The sequence below is a fragment of the Schistocerca gregaria genome, chromosome 9 (genome assembly GCF_023897955.1).
Source record: "Schistocerca gregaria isolate iqSchGreg1 chromosome 9, iqSchGreg1.2, whole genome shotgun sequence".
Classification (NCBI taxonomy): domain Eukaryota; kingdom Metazoa; phylum Arthropoda; class Insecta; order Orthoptera; family Acrididae; genus Schistocerca; species Schistocerca gregaria.
Window position 1 is genome coordinate 171,300,155 of NC_064928.1, and position 23,503 is coordinate 171,323,657.

General features: G+C 42.4%; 1 protein-coding gene across 1 annotated transcript in view; it reads left to right on the forward strand.

The window, feature by feature from the left end:
- The window catches only part of LOC126291476 (homeobox protein unc-4-like), a 592,581-nt gene extending 583,470 nt beyond the window's left edge, over positions 1-9,111 (forward strand). Inside the window, exon 9 of the mRNA XM_049984986.1 lies at positions 4,461-9,111. Within this exon, the coding sequence (XP_049840943.1) occupies positions 4,461-4,786 (326 nt within the window). The 3' untranslated portion in view covers positions 4,787-9,111. The remainder of the gene's footprint in view (positions 1-4,460) is intronic.
- The last annotated feature ends 14,392 nt before the right edge of the window (positions 9,112-23,503 follow it).

A 23,503-nucleotide genomic window follows, 5' to 3' on the forward strand; every position in this document is an offset into this window, starting at 1 on the left:
TGTTACCCGTCTGTCCGTCTGTCTGTTTTTCTCAGGAGTAGGTAGACGTATCAGATTCAAATTTACGTCACATACTAAATTCTATGACACTTGACGGTATAAAAATGTTAATGTAGTCAAAAGATACGGCAATTTATGTCATTTTGATACTCGCAACCTTACTCATCAAAACCCATAGAGTTGACCTGGAATCATGGAATTTGGAAAGAAGCTAGATTTCATTGCTCAATTAAAAAAACAAACTAAAAATTGTTAATTTGCAATTATGTAACATAAAAAGAATATTTTTATCAATTTTTATACATCTGTCTGATCATCTGGTACGATTCCTTTTGCTTCTTGAGCAGAATGGCATGTCAAATTAAAATTTGTATCACATCCTAAGGGCTATGTGTGGTGTCACCGCCAGACACCACACTTGCTAGGTGGTAGCCTTTAAATCGGCCGCGGTCCGGTAGTATACGTCGGACCCACGTGTCGCCACTATCAGTGATTGCAGACCGAGCGCCGCCACACGGCAGGTCTAGAGAGACTTCCTAGCACTCGCCCCAGTTGTACAGCCGATTTTGCTACCGATGGTTCACTGACTTCTACTCTCTCGTTTGCCGAGATGATAGTTAGCATAGCCTTCAGCTACGTTATTTGCTACGACCTAGCAAGGCGCCATGATCAGTTACGATTGATACTGTGAATCATGTAATGTCAAGAGCGACGTTCGTCATTAATGGATTAAAGTTAAGTATTCCACCAGCTACGTCCGGGTTTCTCAATTCTAATTCCCTTGTCATGTTCCAGACCTCACGCCAGCCAGCGTGAGCTAAAACGCGTGCGCTTCGGCCTCCTTTAGTAACCCGGTTGGCTCTCCTGCCAACCACAACACTATGTTCCTTTGGTGTTGTAAACTATTTAAGATTCTAAGTCAGTTCAGTCAAAAGATAAGGCAATTTATACCACATATTATGATACTCTAAAACTCACTCTTCAAAAAATATTGAGTACTTTTCTTTGAACTAGAATCATGAAATTTGCAAAGACTCGCAGTTTCACACTACATGTAAAGGAAAAAAATGTGAAAATTGTTAATTTGTAATTATATCACATGAAAATAATATTTTTTATCGTTTTTTTTTATCCATTCTCTGTCTGCCCGTCTGTTAAGACCCCTTTTCCTCTGGAACAGGTTGGCGTATCAAGCTACATACTAAAGTCTATGATCCCTTGGCGCTGCAAAACATTTAAGTTTCTAAGTCAATGCAATCAAAAGATTTGGTCATTTACGGGAGATATTTTGGTACTCACAAACACACTCACCAAGGTCGGCAAGAATCAACGGCGGAGGAAAGCCTCTGAAGACGTCCAGAGCAGTTCTGGACGAAACGCGAGGAACATAAGGGTTTCGTGGACCACGCTCTTATACCCCGAAAGGTTTAGCAGCAGCAATACCATCCGTTCGTGAAACCCTTCATTCTGTCGTCACCCATCAAAACCTGTATGGTGCTTCCCGCTGACGTAATTTGGGGAGAGGCAAGATTTCACAGTACACGTAAAGTAAAAAAAAACTGAAAACTGAAATTTATATCGGACGAAAAAATATTTCTTTTGACTTTAGAAAGTACAGTGTATTCATCATCCGTCAAAACCATGACGAACATTACAGCATGAAAATATATGATGTAAGGTGTAGTCATGTTTTAGTAAGAAAATAAAATTTTATTAAATCCTCTATATCTACATACGTAAGCTGAAGTGCCCTGCTCGCTTCTTCTTGTGTGTCTGAGCTAGTCTGAGAAAATGCTGTAGGGACCTTGTCAAAGTCTTGGAATTCCTGGGGTTGATATCTTGCCAGTCTTTCTTTCACTGGTGCCATGTCCCACGCTGACGCAGAGTCGGCAATGTTAGGAACGGATTTGGCAAGGATTCCCTTTCTGCCGCCACCCTGTACACCCCCCCCCCTCCCTCCTCCCTGGGAGGGAATTAGTGTACCCCTGCTGTCTGTGTCGAGCGTAATTAATGGAATAGTGCGAGCGTGTTCAGATGTATGCGAGTCGTGTAACTGAGGCGAAACGTGGGGACCAATCCAGTATTCACCTAGCGGGTTGTGGAAAACCGCCTAAAAATCACATCCATGTGGCCAGCCCACCGACCGACGACGGGAATCCGCCGGGCGGATTCGATCCAGCGCCGGTGCGCCTACCCGAGTTCAGGAAGCAGCGCATTAGCGCTCTCGGCTAACCTGGCGGGTGACCGATGTCTTGCCAGTATCTGTATTGAAAACAGGCAAACATTGTTGAGATTGTCACACGTATAGCATGGTGAAATTCTGGACTTCAGGGCAAGGAAGTTTTAGGGAGATTCCTTTGAGAAGGATGTGATTCCTTCCCGACCTTGTCCAATCCAGTCATGTGCGCTATCTGTGAGGACGTTATGATCAATGGCACGTGACCTGTTCTCTTCCTTCCTTTCTTCCTTCCTTCTTCATAATGCCAGATACAGTGCTTGTCCTAATGGAAAAACTACACAATCTTCAGTGCAATGTACAACACAATATTCATAATTTCATTTTGATGTGTGGAGACTTGCTCATTAGATACTTGTTATAATTCGTAATGCTATAATGTTGGAGTTTTGCAGCAACATATTAATTGCTGTACAATATTACTCATTGCCCTGTGAAATAGAAAAATGTGCACTTCATGAACAAAGTGCCTCGAACAGTGGGTTGCATTTGGGTCCCTTGGAGTTACCTTGAAGCTGGGGCACGAAATTAATTTGTAAAGCAACATTCTTATTTTTATAAGAGAATTTCTGAAACTCACAGATAAGACTTCATAAAAGTGCCCATATGGCACCATCTGTGCCAACCTATTCATGGACCATCTAGTTGAATCTTTCCTAACCATGCAGAACCCCACACCCCTCACTTGGTTCAGTTTCATTAATGACATTTGTGATCTGGATCAAGGATGAGGACACTCCTCCTTCCTCATTTGCTTCACCTGCTCCTCCTCAATCCAATGAGCCACCTTCCTTGATCTTGACCTCTACCTCAAAGATAGCTGTATCAGTACCTTCATCCGTATCAAACCTACCAACCATCAGCAATACCCCCAGTTCAAGTGCTGGCACCCATTCCATACCATCGAATCCCTTCCATACAGCTTTGCCACCTGTTGACGTCGCATCTATAGTGATGAGTAGTCCCTTTCCAATTATACCAGGGATATCATTAAGACCTTCAGATGGAACTAACCAGAAAATTAGCAACATAATGTTGTTGTTGTCGTGGTCTTCAGTCCTGAGACTAGTTTGATGCAGCTCTCCATGCTACTCCTTCCTGTGCAAGCTTCTTCATCTCCCAGTACCTACTGCAGCCTACATCCTTCTGAAACTGCTTAGTGTATTTATCTCTTGGTCTCAATCTACGATTTTTACCCTCCACGCTGCCCTCCAGTACTAAACTGGTGATCCCTCAATGTCTCAGAACATGTGGCACAACTTGACTAGAAGAAGGGATCGGTTGGTAGGACAAACTCCTCTTCTCCCCAGCTCTGTTCAATACCTCCTCATTAGTTACGTGATCTACCCATCTAATCTTCAGCATTCTTCTGTAGCACCACATTTCGAAAGCTTCTAATCTCTTCTTGTCTAAACTATTTATCGTCCACGTTTCACTCCCATACATGGCTACACTCCATACAAATACTTTCAGAAACGACTTCCTGACATTTATATCTATACTCGATGTTAACAAATTTTTCTTCTTCAGAAACGCTTTCCTTGCCATTGCCAGTCTACATTTTATATCCTCTCTACTTCGACCATCATCAGTTATTTTAATTTTTCTCCCCAAATAGCAAAACTCCTTTACTACTTTTAGTGTCTCATTTCCTAATCTACTTCCCTAGGCATCGTCCAACTTAATTCGACTACATTCCATTATCCTCGTTTTACTTTTGTTGATGTTCATCTTATACCCTCCTTCCAAGACTCTGTCCATTCTGTTCAACTGCTCTTCCAAGACCAAGTCCAAGCAACATAATATGACGCGCAAAGGAGGGCGACAGGAAAAGAAGAGTTAATGTTCTTATCATTGAAACCGGCCGGAGTGGCCGTGCGGTTCTAGGCCCTACAGTCTGGAACCGGGCGACCGCTACGGTCGCAGGTTCGAATCATGCCTCGGGCATGGATGTGTGTGATGTCCTTAGGTTAGTTAGGTTTAAGTAGTTCTACGTTCTAGGGGACTGATGAACTCAGATGTTGATTCCCATAGTGCTCAGAGCCATTTTTTTTCTTATCATTGAATATCTTTGGCTCTGGAATTTAGCCCCAGTTCCGAACATTTCTTCTATTTCCTTCCTTTGGTATGCCACTACGTGAGGCAGAACAGCTGTATGTCAACATTATAAGCTTATGCAGAACTAGAGAGAGGTTTGTGACGCTGGGAATGTCTGGTTGTGCAGGTGGCGACAGCGACAACAGCTCGCACAGCTCGCCCGGGGGCAGCAGCCAGGCGTCGTCGTCGGCGGCCGCCAGCCCCAGGCCCCACCACATGTCGGCGCCGCCGGGCCCCGGCGCCGGAGGCGGCAGCGGGGGCGTAGGCGTCGTGTCGACGCCGCCGCAGGCCTCCGCCCCCGACCCCGAGCAGCTGCGCAACGACAGCATCGCGTGCCTGCGCGCCAAGGCGCAGGAGCACCTGCTGAGCCTGGGGGCGGCGGGGGCGGCGGCGGCGGCCGGCCTGCTGCAGCAGCAGCACCACCCCCACCAGCACCCGCCCCCGGTCTTCTGACGGCTGGCGGCGGCGGCGGCGGCGGCGGGCGCGGCAGGCCTGCGCGACCCGGACGACGCCCAGTGACCTAGCCGCCTGTCGCCGGACCTGTCCAACTGGCCAGTCTAAGCGCTCGGCACTTTTGGGCACACCTCTGCGACTTAACTCGAAACCGTTGAGGAAGTGGTGTACGGGTATCGCTAGGAGCTGAACCAGGTGCCTCCCTGTACAGCACCCTCCCACTCAACTCATTACTGAGTACAGACACTGAGGAGTCGTCTAAGCTGTGGGCTCTGTGAGGGAAGTGGTGTACCGGTAACTGAATTCCAGAGTCTTGATAAACATTCCTGAGCTTCACACAACAAACAAGTCACAGGACCTCCATTCAGTTCCCTCATAGCTTCAACAATGATATGAAAATCATTCACCACTCGTGTGACATCACAACACTTCACTGTCTACAGGCTGACACAGTGACATGATGCAGTATATTCCTCAGGAAACACATATTCCTTATCCTTTGAAGGGACTCGATTCACAGGATGGACATTGAAGAGTCTGATCTCAAAAATTCCTCAATACTTCAGTGCTGGCGAATTACTCATCAGAGTGCATATGACAATAACTACATGACCTGGACTCATGTTCCAGATGGTCTTGGACTGTCTCGAGTTGTACACAGAGGCTGAATGGCTTTTAATCACGAAGAGTCGGCGGACTGCATCAAAACTGAAATGCGATTGTAGGCTGTTGACATGCTCTTCATGTTGACCTACAGACTGTCAACACTGCCAACCACGCTTGTAAGCTGAAACATTGCTACCAGAACTACTTCTAGGAGGGATTGTGAATGCTGTAATTGCGTAACATGGTTTGCTGTAAGCTTTGGATGGTCTACGACCTACATGACGAGGCAGAATGACACCTCCAGTCCTCGTTCTTCTTCCTAGGGATATACCTAAGGCCACTTACTTCACCCAGGGTAATACATACCATATTTGGGGTTTAACACGTTCTTAATACCACGTGATCACTCAAAGTATTCCACAGAGGCCACAGGTGTTCCATATTCTTGCAGCCAGCAGCGAGCTATTGTAAATCAATCTTTTCTGGTGAAAATAAACACTTTTTTTCATTCGATGTTTGATCTCAGTCCAGCACCTACAGAAAACGTATATCGTTAAGATATCCACACTGGTGCGAACACCGGTTGCTGACTAGCCACACACTGCATCCTGTTTGTGGAATAAGATGGCAGGCTGATCTACCTCTGCGATAGTCTCTGCAATGACGCTGTCACTAAGTCGCTTCATACTCTGGACTCAGCCTCGGACCAGCATTCTGCCATCAAGATACAAACATTTGCTGTCATCTTACGTCTAACGTCCCATTTTCATTTGATGGGTGCTCCTATACGGACAAGTGAGCAATCAGTTAGCAGAGACAACCCAATCGGAGTGCGTGTAACTTTAAAAAACTATGATTTGTCTTCGAGCTCCCAGTCTGCTGATAGACCTTCAAATAAGTCTCTTCAATGTATACGCGGACCATAGTAGCGTAAGTGCCTCCCACCGCCTATTGACATTTCAAAAAAATTATGCTATTTCTGCTCAATCTTCAGAAGTCTTTACTTCGCTGCATATTCATTCTGCATAAGTTTTTGAAAAACAAATAGTCATTCCATAAAACTATTTAGAACGGTCTGAGTAAGGATCTTAATTTCCAAACTGTACAAAATATGCTCCTTTTGTACATAGACCCATTACTCTTAGATGGGAAACTAAATGACTTTATATTTTAACACGAATATTAATGTAACTTCTTCAAACTGCCTGTAACTCAGGTCTTAACAATTCAAATGACTGAAGTTTTTTTTTTGTTTTAGCGTTACTTAGTTGCTCAATGAACTGTCATAATCGCTACATCATCATCCTACATATCCGTATGGTGACAACCAACAAAATGTTACATGCACACATTAGTTGCATCGTATTACCTCCTAAATATAGCGCAACTTGTTGGAATCGTGAGGGTCATGTCAATGGGAAATAAAGGTGGTAAAAATGATCTCTGATAGACGGCGTGCAACGAACAGAAGCAACGAATTATCGCTATGCAGGTTTGTCTGAAAAGACGCCTCTACGAAAGTATACCACTGGTGGCGTACTAGTATCAGTCACAGCGAAAAATATATTTTATTTTAATACATGCATTGCTTGTGTATTAAGTATATACAGTATTATGGCCATAAATTATAATTAAGGAGTCCCTTTCCTCAATATTTTTTGTACACTCTTTATATATAGCCACAACGAAGCTAAACTCTTGAAGAACCATAGTGCTATTATTTGTGCTTTACAATCGATTTCCCTTATTTATGCCACAAATGCTGCAATGAAAATGAATACTTTTTGCAAAAACTTTTTTATTAGATGCTCATTTATCTCAATAATCCAGACATACTGCTGTGATAAGTAAAGCAAAGTAGTGTTAGTAATATCTGCAGAAAAATTTCCATCCAACATTTTCTTTTAGAAACTAGTGACCAAGTCGTCTGTGTTTTTTGAAGTACTGAGAAGTAAACTGAATGGGGGCACTTGGAAATTAATTCATTGTTATGTCGACGACAACGAATATTTAACGATATTGCAAAAGAAAAAATTGTTATTATATTCAGTTTGGAGTGTAAAGCACTTCTTCTGCAGAATAGTTTGATAACCGCCACCTGAGAAAGGAAGTACTTCATCCAGTATTAATGATAGAGACGGACTTTTTAAAAGTACACAAAGTCGTATGCGTCTTTGATTTCTTCCTAGATCTCGGGCGTGTCACAAATAGAAAAAAAAGACAGTAAAGAACAACTTGCTCAGAGTGTCTACATGTAAAATCTAGCTGCATTTCGCATCGCTATCGACGCCAGAATTAAAAAACAATGTATCCTCTTCGTGTTCCTTATTTTCTGTGGAGTAGGCATTCGCAACTAATCAGATATGATGGTGGCAAAGAGAGGAATGTTCTTAACGGTAGACCTTTTTTTCTTACATTTACTACAATTTTATGTTCCGAAGTAGTGTAAACCGTGAATTGATCGTCAGAGAATGCTTCAGTCCAAAATCAAATCAAAATGCATGTACTCAAGGGAAATATAAACAGACGTAACAGATTGTTAAGCTAACTAAACAACGAAAAGCTAGTCACAATTTTCGACTACTTATTTCATTTATTTTGATACTAAGCTTGCGAAACTCGGATTTCTTGTACTATAATGTATACGAAACATAGCTCAGGAGTTAAAAGGGATGTGAAGGTGCAGTAGATACTGTCGAAGGTTGAAGCATACTGTATGTTGGCAGCCATTCGTGTATTGCTGGTGTTCATCTGTTAATATTCCTATCCAGTAATCAATAAGGCATAAGGCAACGAAAATATGGAACAGCGATTTGAAAAGTACTAGTTTTATACACACTGAGATTGCAGTTCCCCTGTTAGCCATATTGTGTAAAAAGTGAGGTGTGACTATGAAGAGAAGGTCACGAACTATGAGGTCGTTAGCATTTTGCAGTTTGTGCTGAGCTTGTGACGACGATATTTCCTGGTATTGTAATTATGGAGTCAGTATTCGCTAGTGTACCTGTGTCGGTACAGAGGAGACATGTGCTGAGTGGATTGGTACTTATTGTAATATATGCGAAACAATTTTGTGCAATTATAGTTAAGTATAAGAGTGCTGTGAAATATTTTTGGTCTTATTACAAAAAATAAGAAGGACAACGAAGTTCAACCACACTTTATTCAAATAAACGCAGTGAAAATTCGCTCTTAGACATTTTAATACTTCTACTACTTGCAGATATACATATTGTAAATACTTTCAGAGCATTCAGCTAACTCTGTGTGGTGATTCTCTTAAAGAGGAAAAAAGACACTCGTTTCCTTGTCATTCTCCCTACAGAAAGAACTATATTTATTGTATAAAATTTAATGCGACCACTGCGGAAAACAGAACCATTAAACTTAATTCCGTAGTTTCCTATATTAAAAAAACTTTCACAATAATACCGATCTCATCGTCTAATTTTTCATAAAAGAAAATGTGATGTAATGCTTCAACGAACTTCAGTTTATGTCGGAACAGCTGTATAGTAATTGTATTACGCGATTTCCATAATCCATTTACTTACAATTTACCAAACTTCAGTAATTATTTGAAAATTTTCTGGCCTATTATACTTAATGGTTATATCACTATATATAAATAAACTTACATGTATTAATCGAGATATTATTGTATTATTGAGTAATAAACTATTACCATGTACATGTAAATTAATGTGGAAAAAATTTTGAATAAATATATTAGAATAGTCTGTGGATGGATGGACATGTTCTAAAAGAAAAGAAAAAATGTCTTTTTGTGATATAGCAGTCAGTACATTTCCCCTTGTATCCTTGTACCTACTGTCATTTTTCTCAATGATCTAAGATATTGCAGCTAGAGAATGTTTTTGTTCACATGTATCTCTCTCTCTCTCTCTCATTTTGAAACACGTTTCACTGAAACTGGGAACGATTTGGAATGCACCAGCTCATGAAGTATGCTTATTGTTGGGGAGCACAACAACTCTGCTACTAACACCAACCACATCAGAGAGAATAAATGCTGTTCTGTGAAATAAATGAACGTCACACCTAGAATAAAAACACGGCTGTTCTGCAGTTTCATATCTTACTTACGGAAATTAACACGTGTGGTGTGTTTCCCTATGCCTCCCTGGTTAATTTCACATTAAACTTTTGCCCCATTTGTGAAGAGCCTACTGAATGAACAACAATTAAGTTTCTATCATACGTAAAGTATTTGTTGTAAATAATATCAGTTTGCCTCACTGGCTGTTATTGTTAGGATTATAACATCCTTTTATTTCATTTTGTTCTCTACTATGTATTTTTGGCTGTGTAGCCATTCTCAAGCGTCTGCAATACATATCATATACGACATAATTAAAATACAAAGCATAAAGCAACCACTGTATGTTTAGTCGAGAGCATAAAAAGAGAAAATGCAGACCGTATAACCTAGTGAATGCTCAGACTGTCGTTACACTCAGTGTGCTTATCTACGACAAAATTTTAGAAGGAGATGGTGGTTGGTTTGACATATAATAAAACAAACAAGAGTTAAGCAAAGTTAAATATGGTAAGTATACAGACAGGAAGAATACTATTATATAAAATATTTATCTTCATTACTCGACTATAGAATTATATATGGGCTTAGATAGAGCAGCAATCAGTCGTAGAATTAAGTTGCTTTAATATGACATTTATAGTCACAACGTTGTGACTATAAATGTCATATTAAAGCAACTTAATTCTACGACTGATTGCTGCTCTATCTAACCCAATATAACCACAGTTGTTGCGTGAGCCCACCCCATGGAGGGCAACCTGAGAGTTATATATGTTACGAAAAGAATAATTACACAACATGATCCCAAGCGTAAAAGAGTACTGAACTATGGTAGTGGTGGTAGTATGTATAAGGTTCTCCAGAGCGAGGTTATCAGTGGCCATACTCGACTGGTGGAAGGCGAATGAGGTTTTGTTGCGTGAAAAGTATGCAACAGATGGTAAAATATAAAATGTAATCTTCATCCACCCTGAGACACTCACTTACACTCCATTTCCATGTACAACATTAAAAGATGTATGTCTCAAGGCAGTTTGTAATTAAAATAGACAGACTATAGCTACACATCATCCAAAATAGAGTAACAGAGGACTGTGATTGGTTGAGCAACTGGAAGATAAAAGATTAAGCAACGACTCTGGAAACATATTTAAACTCCTACCTAAGATACTATTGAGAAGACTGTATATCACACAGAATTTCAAAAAGCGGACGACATTTGGTTCATCGACTCCTAACATACAGGGCAAGTTGGCTGGTAAGTTGATTGCAGCTCTCATGGATTGGAATGAAACTTAATCAGTCAAAATGTGGTGCACACATACCTGTACGTGACGAGCACTGTATAGTGGTGGTCGCTCCTGCAAGTGGATGAATCCATGCATCAGAGACAGTGTCATATCCAGAGGAGGAATTCATGTGTCAGAGGACAGTGCCCTATCCAGAGGATAAACCCATATGTAAGAGTGCAGTGCCCAATCTGGAGGAGGAATCCAAATGTCAGAGGACAGTGTTCTATCAGGAGGAGACATCCATGCATCAGAGGACAGTGCCCTATCCAAGGAGGAATCCATGTGTCATAGGACAGTGCCCTGTCCAGAGGAGGAATCCATATGTCAGTGCCCTATCTGGAAAATGAGTCAATGAATCACAGGATGGTGCCCTATCCAGAGGAGGAATCCATGAATAAGAGGGGAGTGCCCTATCCAGAGAAGGAATCCAGTGCCCTATGCAGAAGAGCAATCCATGTGTCAGAGGACAGTACCCTATCCTGAGGAGGAACCCATGCATCAGAGGACCAGAGGACTGTCCTATCTGGAGGAAAGAGGAGGAATCAATGCATCAGAGGACAGTGCCCTATCTGGAGGAGGAATCCATGCCTCAGAGGACGTACTTGGACGCACATTAAAAAATTCGCTCCTGGTGCAGTTGTCGGAAGGAGGAACGCCACGGCCGTGTCGTTGGGTTCACCATCCACAGCTTGTTGTACCTCAATCCTAACCCTGAAAGGCCATCTGCCCTGTTACCCACCGGAATGTTACCGCCTTGCTCTGCCGCTGTAAGTGGCAAAGGGTGTCGTGAACCAGCTGAAGGTACTTTTCTGTTGGACAGATGTGGATGATAGGCCTGAAGGGCATTTAAGAAGTCGGTGCAGATGAAGAATTTGGCAGCAGGAAGACACCACGTCTGCTACACTGCCCTCGAGATCGTAGATAATTCAGCGGACACACTGTGAATGTGCCACGAAAGTGACTCTTGTGAAAATATTCTGGAAATAACACAGCGCTTGTGATGGGATTACCCTACTTAGACCCATAATTGTGAACGACCACACGGTAACAGTGCTCAGATAAAATCCTGGAGTAAAATCCTTTTTGCTCCTGTAGAAATTTTTTTGTGCACTGATGTATATAAAATAATGCTTGGTCTCCTTAGTAAACAGGGCGGCAAACAACTCCAACCTCCATGAAACACAGAAATATGGCCCGCATTAAGAGCTACTAAGTTCCTCCCCACACGCGATTCCCGAAAGGCTTCTTCGTTGTTTGCGACCTGTTTCTGAATATGAAACTTCCTGGCAGATTAAAACTGTGTGCCCGACCGAGACTCGAACTCGGGACCTGCCAGGAAGTTTCATATCAGCGCACACTCCGCTGCAGAGTGAAAATCTCATTCTGGAAACATCCCCCAGGCTGTGGCTAAGCCATGTCTCCGCAATATCCTTTCTTTCAGGAGTGCTAGTTCTGCAAGTTTCGCAGAAGAGCTTCTGTAAAGTTTGGAAGGTAGGAGACGGATACTGGCAGAAGTAAAGCTGTGAGTACCGGACGTGAGTCGTGCTTCGGTAGCTCAGTTGGTAGAGCACTTGCCCGCGAAAGGCAAAGGTCCCGAGTTCGAGTCTCGGTCGGGCACACAGTTTTAATCTGCCAGGAAGTTTCATATCAGCGCACACTCCGCTGCAGAGTGAAAATCTCATTCTGGAAACATCCCCCAGGCTGTGGCTAAGCCATGTCTCCGCAATATCCTTTCTTTCAGGAGTGCTAGTTCTGCAAGTTTCGCAGAAGAGCTTCTGTAAAGTTTGGAAGGTAGGAGACGGATACTGGCAGAAGTAAAGCTGTGAGTACCGGACGTGAGTCGTGCTTCGGTAGCTCAGTTGGTAGAGCACTTGCCCGCGAAAGGCAAAGGTCCCGAGTTCGAGTCTCGGTCGGGCACACAGTTTTAATCTGCCAGGAAGTTTCATATCAGCGCACACTCCACTGCAGAGTGAAAATCTCATTCTGTTTCTGAATAGTTGTTACACTGAAGGACGAGCAACGGTATGGAGTGCTGGGGATCGTGGGCGGAGAGTGGGTTGCACACATGACGCATCATGAGAATCTGCCGCCAGATGACAACCAGGCTCGACACAGAGGCTGAAGATTTCACTTGTCCTACACGCTCCTGTCGCCCACCGAATCGCCCCATGGCGAACACCATCGATAACCTTAAGATAATATGGCCTAGCTGAGCCATGAATTGTGTATCCATAGTGAAGGCGAGACCGCACAGTCACATTGTAAAACTGGAGCAGACATGTTCTCTCTGCTCCCCGTGACCTGAGGCCAAGGCAAGTTGGCCCTTCGACGTTAATATTCCTAAGATGCGGTAAACATGCGAGCCGTTCATCATATGTGAGACCGAGAAACCTCACGGAACTGCACTTTTAAGACCACTTATGGCATGAAACCAAAGAAGTAGTATCGACAGCAATTGAGAGATTTATACCAAACAAATTAACATACGACGGAGCTGATCCCTCATGTTACACAAAACGGGTCAGCATACTGTTGCAGAAACAACGAAAAAAAGCATCAAAAGTGTGAACGAAGGCAAAATCTCCACGATTGGCGATCTTTTGCAGAAGCTCGATACCTAGCGCGGACTTCAATGCGAGATACCTATAATACTTTCCACAACGAAACTTTGTCTCCAAACCTGGCAGAAAATCCATAGAAAATGTGTGTGACATCTTATGGGACTTAACTGCCAAGGTCATCAGTCTCTAAGCTTACAGACTACTTAACCTAAATTATGCGAAGGACAAACAGACAGACCCATGCCCGGAGGAGGACTCGAACGTCCGCCGGGATCAGCCGCACAGTCCATGAATGCAGCGCCTCAGACCGCGCGGCTAATCCCGCGCGGCAAATTCAGAGAGATTCTGGTCGTATGCAAAGTATGCTAGCGCAGAAACAATCAATGCCTTCTCTCCGCGATAGCAATGGAAATACTATCGACGACACTGCTGCCAAAGCTGAGTTGCTAAACACAGCCTTCCAAAATTTCTTCACCAAAGAAGACAAAGTAAATATTCCAGAATTCAAATCAAGAAACCTGTCAATAAGAGTAACTTAGCAGTAGATATCCTCAGCGTAGTAGGTTACATCACTTAATAAAAGCAAGTCTTCGAGATTGTGCATCAATTAGGTTCCTTTCAGAGTAAGCTGATGCAATTGCCCCATACTTAACAATCATATACAACCGTTCGCCAGAGGAAAGATCCGTACGTGAAGACCGGAAAGTTGCACAGGTCGCACCAATATTCAAGAAAGGTAGTAGGAGTAATACTCTTACAGGCCCATATCATTAACGTCGATATGCTGCAGGAATCTGAATTACCTCGAAGAGAGCAGACTATTGACAGACAGTCAACACGGATTTAGAAAACATCGTTCTTGTGAAACACAACTGGCTCTTTACACATACGAAGTGTAAAGTGCTATTGATAAGGGAGTTCAAAGTGATTCCTTATTCCCAGATTACCAGAAGCCAGACACTGTGCCACACAAGCGGCTTGTAGTGAAATTGCGTGCTTATGGATTATCGTCTCAGTTATGGGACTGGATTCGTGGTTTCCTGTCAGAGAGGACATAGTTCTGAGTCACTGACGTAAAGTCATCGAGTAAAGCGGTTTCTGGCGTTCCCAAGACAGTGTTAGACCCGTTGCTGTTCATTATCTATATAAACGATTTAACAGAAAATCCGAGAAGCCGTCTTAAGTTGCTTGTAGATGATGATGTCATTTATCATCTAGTAAAGAAATCAGAACATAAAACAAATTGAAAAACGATTTAGAAAAGATATCTGTATGATGCGAAAATTAGCAATTGATCATAACTAACTAAAAGTGAGGTCATCCACATGAGTGCTGAAAGGAATCCGTTAAACTTCGGTTACACGATAAGAAAGTCAAATCTAAAGACCGTAAATTCAACTAAGTACCTAGGAATTACAATTACGAACAACTTAAATTGTAAAGAACACACAGAAAATGTTGTGGGGAAAGCAAATCAAAGACTACTTTTCACTGGCAGAACACTTAGAAAGTGTAACAGATATGCTAAGAAGACTGCCTACACTACGCTTGTGCGTCCTCTTTTGGAGTACTGCTCCGCGGTCTGCGATCCCTTCCAGAGAGAATTAACGGAGTGCATCGAGAAAGTCCAAAGAACATCAGCACGGTTTGTATTATCGTGGAATAGGGGACAGACTGTCACTGATATGGTACAGGATTTGGAGTGGACATAATTAAAACAAAGGCGTTTTTCATTGCGACGAAATCTTCTGTCGAAATTTCAATCACCAACTTTTTCCTCCGAACGCGAAAATATTGTGTTGACGCCGACCTACATAGGAAGAAATGATCATCATAATAAAATAAGGGAGAACAGAGCTCGCACGGAGATCGGAATAATAGAGAATTATTGTGAAGGTGGTATGATGAACCCTCTGTCAGACACTTAAGTGTGATTTGCGGAGTATCCATAGAGATGTAGATGAGGAAATTTTAGAACCTGTCCTATCAGCCCACACCTCCAAACCTCCAACCACCGTATCGTTAGTTGTAAGTGACGAGCGGTCATTGCAAGGTTGGAAAAGGAGCAAAATATGGCAACAGTTTTAACTGTGGACGTAATACCATTGATGGCAACTGCAAACAGAGTCGCACTTGAAACAAATACCTGAGGGACCCCACTGTCTTGCTAGAATCGCTGGGAAACAGTATCGTCGACCCGATATCGAAAATGTCGCTCTGAAAGGAAGGACCTAGGCATTACAGGTAGTCGTCCTCGGAAAGCCCAGTTGCGTAGTTGTTCTACGATGTGATGCTTCAAAGTACTGTCGTAGGCCCTCTCAAGTTCAAAGAGGATACCAAAGAAGTGACGTGTATTTCGGCCTCCGGCATGATGAGATTGTTGATGGTTGAGCGATACTTCCAAAACCCACTCTGGGAACGGCTAAGTAGGTCCCGCGATTCATGGATCCAAGCCAGGCGGCGGTTTGCCTTGCGTTCAAGCGTCTTCCCTACGCAGTTGGTGAGTGCCACGCTATGGTATCTACTGGGCAACGTGTAGTCTTTCCCTAATTTCAGAAGGTGCACTAAAATCGCCTCCTTTCATGGATCGAAAAAGTTTCCAATCAACCAAATTTCATTGAAAAGGGATTCCCTTTGCATCCCGTTTGAGGCATTGTACCATGTATTGGATCCGATCTTTATCTGGTGCATTCCCCTTGACCCAAGACAGTGCTCACTCAAGCTTCCACATAGAAAAAGAGCATTTGTAGTCCTCAGTGTAGTTACAATGGAAATTCGAACCACCAAGTGAAACGTCCCCTTAGAAAAATTGTGCAAGACTGTGCTTGAACTGACACACAATATTTTTAACGCAACGCAGTCTGACTTTCAAAAATCCGTACAAAAGAATGGCCCTGACTAACATTAACCTATACGTTTCACAATTCACTTACCTCACAAAAATCTTGGTTACTCGAACTACTGCAATACAGCGAGCGCACTACTGCCAGCTAAATAAAAGATTCTAACTACTGAAGGCACTAACTACTGATAGGCATAGTTAGCAAATGAAAGATTTTAATAGAAAACAATGTATTTACCTTAATAGTCAAAATATATATATAGCAATTCATGACATCCATTCTTACAAATTTAAAAACTCCGCCATCTCTCTCCTCACGTCCACCACTGCTGGCGGCTCACCTCCATGTGCAAAACTCTACGCGCTGTTAACATCCAACTGCCCAACACTACAATGGCGAGTATTACAACAATGCCAACCAGCCACAGACTGCGCACAGCACAGCCAGTGATTTTTCATACAGAGCGTTACGTGGCGTTAGCAATAAGAAAACCTAAAGAGCCTACTTACACAAGGTCCGTTAATGCTTGATGGCGGCGGAAAGCTGGATTCGTGTTTTCAGCGACAGTGATCGAGCTGAAGTACTCTGCCATTGCCTGTGCAATGCCCCAAGATGTAGACCAGAGGTACGCCTGCCTCAATGCAGAAGTTATAGGTACTCTGACACATTTTCCAGAAGTCGTCAATATGGCTCCCCACACCTTTGAAGAGCTAGTGGAGATATTTATCGAATTCAGAAACACTTACCAAGACCTCTTCTTGCGCTATTCGATTTTCCTCCTTGCCTTTGTCCTCGCGACCCGAAAGGCTGCGAGGTTGTTAGCAGATGGCTGGAATTTGAACTGTCCCACCGCCATGTGATTACGTATGGAGCGACGCTCATTGTTCCACCATGGAACATGTCGCCTCTATATTCAGCCAGGTTACATTGGGACAGATACATCAACAGCACGGTGGACCACGATGGTTCTGTGACCCGCCCACTTCTGGACACTACCACTGTGCTCAGAAAGAGCTAATTGGCTGGAAAATGTCCAGTTTAGCCCGCTAAGCATCCAACGTGGTAGCTTCTTATAAGAACAGCTCTGTCTGAGAGGTGGATACAGAAAGGGAAGTTGTCACTGGAACACAAACCATCGATCACCCCCCAGTGAGCCGTGACTATAAGGGCAGGAGAACAGAAAACAAGGTCTATGGCCTACAATGACCCCATGGCAGTGCTTCTGACGCTTTCGACAACTCGATCCCTGGGATCATCACGAGTGTTAAAATTTCCTACAAGCAGGAAACGTCGGTTCAGTTGTGTAAACAAGTCAGAAATAGCCCCTCTGCCCAAAGTTTCGTTGGCTGGCGGTCACGCGTTGCAAATTGTGAGAGTGAATGGAATGTGGCGAGTGGCAGTCACTGCCCGGATAGCTAATCTGACAAGGGAATGTGCAGACTTGTCGTGTCGAAACACGCAATGATTTTTCTACCACTGTTAGTTAACTGTGAAAAAGGTCCGCACGCAAAGTCGTAGCTGCAGACATGAACTGGAAATCACTTAAACAAAATCAGGAAAAATAACTGTTTTTCTTTTTTTGTGCGTGCAGTGAAGCCTGGCCACCCCTGGAAACCACGAGTCGCAAGCTATTGGAATGGTGAGCGTTGCGCGCGAGGTAGTAAAGTGCGGTCATCTTACTGCAGGGTTCCCTAAAGAGGAATATCGCTAAAATGTTTTCGTGAAAAGGGGTAACTAATGTTCGTTTCTTTGGGATGCAATTTCGCTTAATTTCTGGTACGTATTTCCAAACAAATCGTCCTGACACTAGTTCGAGGTGCGAAAGACATTCTGTAGCTCCACATTTATGCTCCGTAAGCCACTTTACGCTGAACATTCAGACTCCCCTCACAGGTGATGGCGAACGCTGTAAATGTTTTGCTACTAGCTGTGGAGATATACAACAGAAGCCAAATGAAGCCATCAACAGAATACACGCGTGAATACTGTGCGATGTGCGTAACAGTAGTTAAACTTCTCGATGAGCATGTAAATAACCCAGACATGTGGCTAGAAACGACTAAAACACTTGATATTGCTGATTGCGAATGCACAGACGGCGAAGAAACTGAAGAAAGTTGTACTCATGTACACTCTTCGAGTGATAGTGCCACGTATAATCATCAATTATCTCTGAAAGAAACACGAGGCACTAAGATTACTGTATCAGCAAAGAACAAGCCGTGATGTACTGGTTGAGCGAAAGTGATAAGAGACGCCTGTTTGTTAGCACTGTTCAAAATAATTATCACTTTATCCATTCTGAAAGTATATAACTGTATAGGTGGAAAAAGGAAGTCGCTGTGCAACATAAGAGTCGACTGGAAATTGCAACGAAGTTAAATGCGCGACTTTTTGAGCTATTTACCATTTAGTGACTGCGGTACAATTTTACTCGACTGGACGTTAGATGTTGCCAACGCGATAGGTGCTGAAGAGTTAATAGCTTCTCGAAGGTGGATTAGTCGCTTCAGAAGATCACATAAAATTGTAGCATGAAAAAATTACACAATTTGTATTGAGAAAGAGATCGGAAAAAGAAGTAATTCAAACCAAAATGATAGTAACTTTTATTACGAATGCGAAGAATAAAATCGCTTGGTTTAGAGAAGCTTTCGTTTACAACGCAGATCAGTCCGCTTTCCACAAAGAAATGTGTGCCAAAAGAGCACTGTCATTCAGAGGGAAAAAACATACAGGGGCAACTGTGCAGTCCACGACTGCACTCACAGACTGATGCACTATAATGCTATAACAATATATTTACTTTTGTGCGTCAACATACAGCTATAGTTGGCGGTGTAAATGTATTTGCAGAGAAAAGCACACACACACACACATACATTTAAGGCCAATAGACATAACTAGTTATTGTAGTGGTATTGAATACCTTTACTGGTCAGGGCTAAGTGACTATTGAAAATATAATTTATTTTGGATAGCTCAACACGAATTTCCTGAGGGACCGTAGTTAATCATTCATTTACCAGTAGAATAAGGTGCGAAGAAACTATTTCGCCGTATGCAACTTCCGTCAGATTTCAACAAAACAATTTGTGACTGTGAACCATCAAAATTTGCAGAAACATAAAAGAAAATTAAATAGGTATGGTCATGAAGTAGTGAGACATAGGTTCTTTGCTAAGTAATTAGTCCATACACAAGTTCCATTTAATTTTGAATTTGTGGCAGTCGATATATAACGAGCTTACATCTTATAACATTTCCAGATACATGTAGCACTGTATAGCTTCTCACATGAATCTACTGCTACGCAGTATGGCACTTACATATTACACTAAAATAATAATCAGTTCGGAGCTAATGAGGAGATACACCAGCACCCAAAAGCGAGACCTGTCTGACAAACAAACCGAAATCAGTCTTCAAAGTTCAAAGTCTTGCGATCCCTTCGAGAACTCGTGATGAAATGTTTCAATGATTGTAACGTAGTCAGTCATCTCTGGTCCACAGCAGACTACTCTGAATTACTGGAATGTTCCACGTCATGAACTTGAAGCTGATTTTACTATAGGATTAATCTGTGATCTCATTGCATCAACCTTGTCCGCCATATCTGTTACAAAATTGTAGCAGCTCTAGAAAATAGAAGGGCTAGGTTGAGGTGGGTGTAACATATTCCTTTAAAACACATTCAGTTTATTACCATAATTTCAACGTCCAATAAACACACTTCTTTAAATGATTTTAAAGCCCCCAACAATTTCTTTATTACAATTTTCAAATCCCAAATTCCACAGTGAAATTTAATTACAATGCATTCTCATATAATCACAATAAGACACTATTTAAGACAATTTCAATTAATCTGTGATACAATTTCACTTTTTTTAAAAATTTTATTTACATTTCAATTTCCGTAGGACCAAATTGAGGAGCAAATCTCCAAGGTCGTGGGACGTGCCAGGACTCGAAAATACAACATAAAAGTAATAGCAGACAAAAATAAAATGTTTATAAACCCGAAAATGTCAATTCATAAGTTTAAGTAAACGCAGTCAACAATACAACAAGAATCAGCTTAGTTTTTCAAGGAACTCCTCGACAGATTAGAAGAGAGTGACCGATGAGGAAACTCATCAGTTTCAATTTGAAAGCGCGTGGATTACTGCTAAGATTTTTGAATTCGAGTGGTAGCTTATTGAAAATGGATGCAGCAGTATACTGCACACCTTTTTGCCAAGAGTTAAGGAAGTCAGATTCAAATGCAGGTTTGGTTTCTGCTGAGTATTAACTGAGTGAAAGCTGCTTATTCTTGGGAATAAGTTAGTATTGTTAACAAGAAATGAGAGTAAGGAATATATATTGAGAAACCAATGTCACAATACCCAGACTCGTGAACTGGGATCGAAAAGAGGTTCGTGAACTTAACACCACTTATTGCCGCAACGACCCGTTTCTGAGCCAAAGATATCCTTTTAGAATGGGAAGAGTTACCCCAAAATATGGTACCACACGACATAAGCGAATGACAATAAGCAAAGTAGACTAATTTTCTTGCCAAGCGATCACTCACTTCAGACACCGTTCGAATAGTAAAAATGACAGCATTAAGTCTTTGAACAAGATCCTGAATGTGGGCTTTCCACGACAGTGGAACCTGAACACCTAGACATTTGAACTGTTCAGTTTCACTAATCATATGCCCATTCTGTGAAATTGAAACGTCAGGTTTTGTTGAATGGTGTGTTAGACACCTTAAAAACTGAATCTTACTGTGATTTAGCGTTAGTTTATTTTCTACAAGCCATAAACTTAGGTCATGAACTACACTATTTGAAACTGAGCCAATGTTGCACACAATATCCTTTACTACCAAGCAAACAGAAATGTTCTAGGGTCACCCTAATACTAGAAGGCATATCATTTATATAAACAAAAAAAAAAAAGAAGTGGCCCCAACATTGATCCCTGAGGCAACCTCGACCTAGAAACACAACATAAACAATTTTAAAGAACGCACTCTTGAAATATTTTAACTGAACAGTATATCGTAAAACACTCGTCTAACTAACAACATGCTATTATCCATGCCTGGAACAACTAGCGACACATAAAACATTGCTTGTCTGGATATTACAATGCGGCACAGTTGCTAGTTTTCAGAACGGATTGCTCTCCGGTAACTGCAGCCAGATACAAGCCAGTCAAAATTGTTTTCAGCGGCCCTGCTTACTTACAGTAACCAACGGAAACATCAGGCGAGCCATTCAACTGCTCACAACAAATTCCGACACTAGCATACAAGCTTTTTTGAGTATCGACGCCAACTAGTAGACAAATAAGATTAAAATTTTGTGGTAAACGCCACTGTCACCGATGCGGAACATGTGTGCCACTCTGCAGCGATACGGCGAAAGGCGTCCTGCAGAAAGACCGAGCTGAATAATCGATACATCCAGGCCGACAGCTGAAAATGGAAGACCACTCCACCGATGTACTCGGTAAGGATGATGATGGTGATGATGATGACGATGTTTGGTTTGTGGGGCGCTCAACTGCGCGCTCATCAGCGCCCGTAGAAAGTCCCAATTTTTACACAGTCCAGTCTAGCCATTGTCACGAATCATGGTGATGGGGACAACACAAACACACAGTCCTAGGGCAAATAAAATCCCAAACCCGACAGGGAATCGAACCCGGGACCCCGTGATTCAGAGGAAGCAATTAGATTACGAGCTGCGGACTCGGGTAAGGAGCAGCTGCGATTATAATCCATTCATCATAAGAATAAACCTGATGTAAACAAACACAAACGCGATGATTGGTCAGAAGCCGTAGCACACTTACACTGTTATTGTTACGCTCTTGGAAGTACGTCCTACTTATGTATTAGATATATTATTACTAAGTAACGAGACTTTAAGATATTCAAATTTATTAACAGCCATCGACGTTTTTCTTAATCTCGATTTAGCTACGTAGTTTTTATTTCAAAAATCGTGTACAGTCACAGCCTCTGCAGCGCTGTTCTCTGATTGTCCTGTCAATACACGATTTGTATCATGTATTTGAGTTGACCGATGTAGGTCAACTGAAGAATAGGATACTAGTACCAGCGAAGGCGAAAAAATGACAAAATTTGTTTTCTGAATTCAGTTGATCTATAGTTCAGCTGAATAGGATACAACCTTTGTAGGTCAACTGAAGTACAGGATGCCAGTGCTACGTACGTCGCTTTTTTCGCTTTTTTACTAGTACTAGTATCCTATTCTCCAGCTGACCTACATAGTACAAGATACGAATAAATCGTAGAAGAAACAGCAAATAGAACGACTCACTAATAGACAAACACATATTTCAAAACATGTACACAAATGAGTTGAAATTATCACAAGCGACATAAACCTTACACAATATCTGTGTCTTAATAACACATTCATTTATTTCCATTTACGATTATGACGCTTCGCCACAAAAGATAACCGATTTATTACCCATGGCTCGAAAATAAACAAATTAACATCTGTGGCTAAAATACGATGTCACTGGTCAAAGCCGACGAGTTGTATCTCACTCTTCAGCTGACCCAAAGCTACTAACTGACACGGTCTGGGCACAAATGTCATGCCTTTTCAGTAACAAGGTGTTTCAAAACCAACAAGAAATGCTGCTGTTAGCAGGTCCACCTCAGTTTCCGAGCTACCAATCGAAGGGAACCGCATGCAATGGACATTTGGAGTCGGCGCGGTACCTAGCAAAAGACAATTTATCACAGCAGCACACGAAGTGGCACATCTTCGGTGAGCCAAACAACCCGGGAACGAGGCAATAGCTGAATGTAGGTGCGTACTGGGGTTTGATGGTCGCAGTTTTGCCTGTTTTCAAACGATGCTAGGCGTCAAATGTGTGGACGGTCCAATGAAGCGTTTAAGAAGTTGTGTGTGGATGGTTTAGTTTAGGTCTTAGGTGGTATTGTCAGATCCTGATGTAAAGGCACAAAGGAATTAAAGAACATTATCTGCAAGTAGGCATTGATTTACATCAAGGGGGCAAGCTGAAATTTGGTGCGTGGCCAGGATTCAAGCCCGGGTCTCCCAATCACCAAATAGATGTACTGATCACTACGTCATCTGGACACAGTGGTCACCTCACCTGTATGGTCCACCCTAGGACGCTGCGCGTCACGCCCAAATACTTAACTGACACCGCACGCTACTGATGTAATTGCCCTGCTCATTAGCTTCATTGCTCGCGACTTCTTGCCGATTCGCATAAGAGTTCGAACTTGGCGTGCACTTTCACTGCAGGGATCACCGGTCGTCATCCAGATGGCATAGCGGTCAGTACTC